General features: G+C 38.9%; 1 protein-coding gene across 1 annotated transcript in view; it reads right to left on the bottom strand.

Moving 5' to 3' along the window:
• Positions 1-5,681, bottom strand: part of CCDC68 (coiled-coil domain containing 68) — a 28,837-nt gene that overhangs the window by 17,320 nt on the left and 5,836 nt on the right. Inside the window, exons 3-5 of the mRNA XM_007935554.1 lie at positions 5,161-5,301; positions 4,196-4,321; positions 2,143-2,271 (exon numbers count right to left, since the gene is read on the bottom strand). Coding sequence (XP_007933745.1) covers positions 2,143-2,271; positions 4,196-4,321; positions 5,161-5,301 — 396 coding nt within the window. The remainder of the gene's footprint in view (positions 1-2,142; positions 2,272-4,195; positions 4,322-5,160; positions 5,302-5,681) is intronic.

Genomic DNA, 5,681 nt, shown 5'->3' with positions numbered 1-5,681 from the left:
TGGGTGGCATAAATGGTTAAGCATTTGGCTACTAACTGAAGAATGGCAGTTGAAACCCACCCAGAGGCACCTCCAAAAAAGGCCTAGCAATATGCTTCCAAAAGATCACACCCATGATAACCCTATGGAGCGTAGTCCTACCACGCAACCCATGAGGTTACCGTGAGTGGGGATGGACTCAACGTGACAAGTTTTTGTTGTTTTATTGTTGTTGTCCTTTTGTTAATTTCCAGGCACTGACAGGTGGCCTCTAACACCTGATTATCACAGGTCTAAACATAACTTTCAAGCTTGTTTATCAAGTTGTTTGGTTCTACAGCCCTATCTGCATTCCAGAGTTTTCTTTTCTAAATGCAAACATTCATTATGCTGCCCTATATATGAGTTTGTTAAACTCTATTACAGTCTGAAATATTCTAACACTACAAAGTATTCATCCAAATCTTACAGTCTGTCCACACAGCATAATTTTAAAGTAATATCATACCTACACAAACTAACTGCTTGGTACACTCTAGCCCAGTTACACCGTGCTATTACTCAGCACACAATGACCTGCCGCACAAGACACATAGGGAGTTGTGTATATTACTAACATTGAATTAAGATTCAGCTAATTTAATTTTGTGGACTTCCTTGTAGAAACCTTATGATAAATTCAGCCCAATTCAGAGCTACAGAACTTTAAATTCTTGGGAAAATGTTTTGAAATTGAACTTACTTTGATAAGACATAGAATATTCTTGACGTGACCTTTCCAAAACAGCGTTAAGCAACACAGACTTATGAAACAAATTAAGGCTGAGACGAAGAAGATGGGGAATCAACACAATGAACCAAAAGTGTATTGGTGATAATAACTCTAAGTCAAAGCCTATATTCTTATGTCCCTCATTCAGTTTTGGAGATGCCAGTTTTTTTTTTTTTTGTCTGGTTTGCTATTAAAAAGGAGTATTTCTTGATTTGAATTCCAAATTCTAATGTGTGCATAATTAGATTTATGTGATCGTCATTTGTATATATTTGGAATGCTATCTACTTGAAGGAACATGGCACCAAACTTTTTACTAGTTTTTGTTTTCTTATTACTCTTCTTTAAGTTATCTCCTTTGCAAGTTCTAATTTCTGTATGATGGCTTTGCTTTATTTTATTGCATTATGTGAAAATATACACAGCAATGGATATACCATTTCAACATGCACAATTCAGTTACGTCATCATTCCTATCCCTTTCCAAATTTTTCCACCGACAATAACTTGTCACTGTCCCCCAAGCTTCTCATCTAATCTTTTGAGGTGCTGTTGTGAATTCCAGCTCACATTGATAAGTCTTTGAAAGAGCACAGTACTCAAGGGAGGCATACTTTACTAATTAAGCTAAACTGTTGTTTGATTCAAAGTGGACTTCTGGGAAAAGTTTTGGCTTGAGGCTTAAGGTATAAAGATTACCTTAGGGCAATAACTTTGGGCATTCATCCAGCCTCAATGGCTCCAGGTCTGCATTTCTTAATGCAACTAAATCTTTCCTAGTGCAGCCATTAATTTTCACAAACTTAAAGTGGACTTGAATGACCAAAAATGGATACTTTGCTAATCCTAATACATAAACATGCTTTGATTTTCAGGGACCCACTCTACCATTAGGAGTAGGTGGACCTGGTGATCTCTTCCATTCACAGCCTCACCAGGTTCTCTTTCTAAGATATAAAACCAAACCCAAACCTACTGCCATCAAGTTGATTCCAACTCCTAGCAGCCCTATAGGACAAAGCAGAACTACCCCATAGGGTTTCCAAAGCTGTAAGTCTTTACGGAAGCAGGTTGCCTCATCTTTCTTTTACGGAGTGGCTGGTGGATTTGAACTTCTGACCTTCTCAGATAGACATGTATGAAAAAGAGGATGTGACAAAGAACTGAGTGTAGTGTTTGGTGAGAGACAAATCAATATCAGATGCATCATATTAAATGTTTAAGTGAAAAAACTAACATTATTGAGTACCTCTTAAAATTAAGTATTGTCAAGGGTACCTTCCCTTCATTTTTTATTTAATTCAATGTTGTATTCATTTTGGTTGTTATTGTCTTTAATTCTCACATTGCCTCTGTCAAAACGGCATGAGTTCCACTCTCCAGGAGCTTACCTTTTCCATTTTCTGTACAAGGTTCTCCAATTCTGTGAGTCGGTTGTGTTTTTCATCAAGCTTTTCAGCAACTTGATTCAAATTTTCAACATGCTGTTTCAATGTCTGTTCTTTTGCAAGCTTATTAACCTTTGGTTAGAAAAACAGTTGTCAGATTCTTGTTTTTAATAAAGCTATACAAGCGTTATCTCCTTCTATAATTTTCCAACTAATCAAAAAATTAATAATTCACAGTTGTTTAGAATTACTCTTTGGAATTCAGTGTTTTCTTCAGAATAAACCTGATGGAATATAAGACTGATAGATCAATAGAAATGGATAATACATGAATATTGGTCCTAGAATGTTTACATTAGTAACCATCACGTATGGTACCTTAGCAGGTGTAAGAAAGAGTGAGATTAATTAAGACAAGCAAAAATTTTCACTTTATTGCAATACAATTAATCTAGAATAGAAATAAAATCTGTGTTCAACTAAAAAAGAAAGATATCTTTTTGATCAGAGAAAGTGTCATAAAAGCAGAGTAATTCTCACTGTGTCGTGGATTATATCCTATCACAGGAGTGGAGCTGATAGACTGTGGCGGAGAAGTCTCCCTTTGGCCGCTCATGGGCACACTTGGGAGTGTTTCTACTGACTTCTATAGAGTGTGCGTGTGCACACATGCACACACAAGTGCGTGTATTGATTCCCACCCACTGCCATGGAGTCAATTCTGACTCATAGCGACCCTGTAGAACAGAGTACAACTGCCCCCATAGGGTTTCCAAGGTTATAAATCTTTATGGAAGCAGACTGCCATATCTTTCTTCTGGTGGGTTCAAACCACCTATCTTTTGGTTAACACGCAAATGCATTAACCACTACTTTGCCACCAGAGCTCTCTGCATTGAACAGAACTCTGAAATCACACTTTAAAAGAAAAAAAGTGTCTTGCTCCCCTTGACAATACCAGGTGGGCATTCTGGTCTGACAGCTCTGCTGGGATTGAGCCCCTTTGAAGGAAGTCCCATCCCTGGGCCCCACTGCTCGTTCACACAGTGTACTTCCACTTCTCAAAATGCCTCGCTTCACTCGCTCATGTTCTCTATCTGCATCCCACATGTATTACCTTTATGCCCAAAGCTTGAGGAGTCTCACCTATGCAGTAGACTTCCTGCAGTGCTCTCCTGGGGATCTTCCTGGAGCCAGAGCTGGCAGAGCCCCAGCTGCCCCCCAAACCCAGTGAGAATCAGCTTCTTCCCTTCTAACTGTTCGATGTTTCAGTAAAAATACATCATACACATATGCTTTTCCCCCCAGTCTTAGAGTATACTCTCCAGATCAAAACCAAACAAAATATGTGTGTGCATATGTTTATATATGTCATATATTTAAAAAAATATCTTTTATATTAATTTTATTTAAGACATTTAATTTCAAATATATATATATTTAACCTAAAGAATGAGAACTACCTGCCTGAACCAACACTCTTTCATTTTAGAAATAAGAAAACCCAAGTTCAGAGAGGTAGAATGACTAACGTATGTCATCTCATTAGTCAGAGGCAGCGCCTGAAAGGAGTCACTTGCCAGTTTCGCTGAGGCCAGCCTTGGGTCCCATGTGGGTGGTACTGCCTCCTTCCCACCTACATTCTCTGCAGGTGGTCTGAGCAGAGTGATAACTGAGCACTTCAGCTTCATCTGAACACTGGACTAAAGAGGCTTAGTGGTTAAGTACTTGGCTGCTAACCAAGAAATCAATGGTTCAAACTCACCAGCTCCTCTGCTGCAGAAAGATGTGGAAGCCTGCATCTCTAAAGATTATAGGCTTGGAAATCCTATGGGGCAGTTCTACTCCATCCTGTAGGGTCACTATGAGTCAGAATCAACCCAAATGCAATAGGTTTGGACTCCTGGTTTTTGGGGACAAAAGACATATACCCTTCCCTCTCTAGAGTTTGCCAAGTGGCTTGCCCACTGCTTATCTCACATCAAATTCCTCTAAGAAGAAGGACATGAATGAATAGGGGCTTTAGTTCTCCAAAAACAAGCTGCTAGCTCGGTACCTGGAGTGAGTGTTTACTGTCCTCATGCTTTTTTCTAGCTTCTTCAGACTGACGTTGATAGTTTTCAAATAATCTCTGGGCCACATTTCTCAGAGCTGCTGCTCCAGCTTCTCTGGAAGCTTCCAGCTGGGAACGAAACAGCAACGTGCATGTATTGGTATTTATGCTAAAAAGGGTTAATGGTAGAACAGTTTGATGGGCATCCAAGAACGCTGAGGTGGTAGCTATATCATTTGCCCCATCACAGACAAGGATAGGAGAAAAGACACTTATCTCATATGAGGAAACAAAGTCAGAAACCCCTATTTAGTGAAACTGCCAAGGCAGCCACATTGGCATTAGCCAGGCCAAGCTAGAGTCCGCAGATGTCACTGTCCTCCAGTTACAACACCCTTCAAAGAACTCACTATGCCCTGTCAGCTTATCACACTCACTTGCAAACATTTTGTCACTGATGTTTATAATACTACTAAAAAGTGTATTGTCCTGAAAGAGAAATGGGACAAGGTTGGAGTATTATGGACAGTGAAGCTGACGTGTCATGAATCTTTCAAGGTTTTAACCTAAGGAAATAATCAAAGACAACTGCCAAGATTTACCTACCAAGATATTCACTGCAGCACTGAATACAAAACACACACAAAAGGAAAACAGAAAATATCCAGCCACAGGAGACAAAGTAAACAAATAATGAGACATTTGACTAAGAATGCTGTAATTCATATTCATTAAATATGGAAATACATTTGTAAGGTTTTTTTTTTTAAACATAAATGTAGTCTCCAAAATAAAACAGTGAAATGTAAATTTGATGAAATGTGAAAATGCATCTGTACGGTGAGTGCACTTGTGTGAATCTGTGTGTGGATGTTGCTCTACTTGTCAGATCCATGAATGCTAACAATCTATTCTATTGGCTCAAAAGCTCAATATGCAAAATGAGAAATTTCTCAAAATGATCATACCTTGATTTTCAGTACTTCATTTTCTTTGTTCATTTCTAAGAGCTGTAGATCTTTTCCTCTCATCCGTTCCATGAGCCCATCAAAACTGCAGCAAGAGGGGTGCATTTCACGTTCAGAGCCATTTTGAATGTTTGTACAGTGCTGAAATGAACAAACATGAAACTAATAAACCCAGCTATTCCTTTCCTCTACAAACTTTGACAACAATAATTATTACCCTATGATACACATATCAGGAGCTTTGTGGGACACTGGCTAAGGCATTCAGCTGCCAACCAAAAAGACAGTAGTTCAAACCCACGAGATACTCCATGGGAGAAAGATGAGGCAGTCTGCTTCTATAAAGATTTACCGCACTGAAAATACTATGGGGCAATTCTACTCTGTCTTACAGGGTTGCTATGAATTAGAATCATCTCGATGGCAGCCAGTTTGGGTTTGGGGTTATTACATGTATCGAGGAGGAATCAGATCAGCACAAAGAAAATAAAACTTTAGAATATTAATTCAATGAGGAATGG

The sequence above is a fragment of the Orycteropus afer genome, unplaced genomic scaffold (assembly GCF_000298275.1).
Source record: "Orycteropus afer afer isolate SDZICR_OR568_19922 unplaced genomic scaffold, OryAfe1.0 scaffold00029, whole genome shotgun sequence".
In the NCBI taxonomy this organism is placed as follows: Eukaryota; Metazoa; Chordata; class Mammalia; order Tubulidentata; family Orycteropodidae; genus Orycteropus; species Orycteropus afer.
This window is presented reverse-complemented; position numbering and strand designations above follow the sequence as displayed.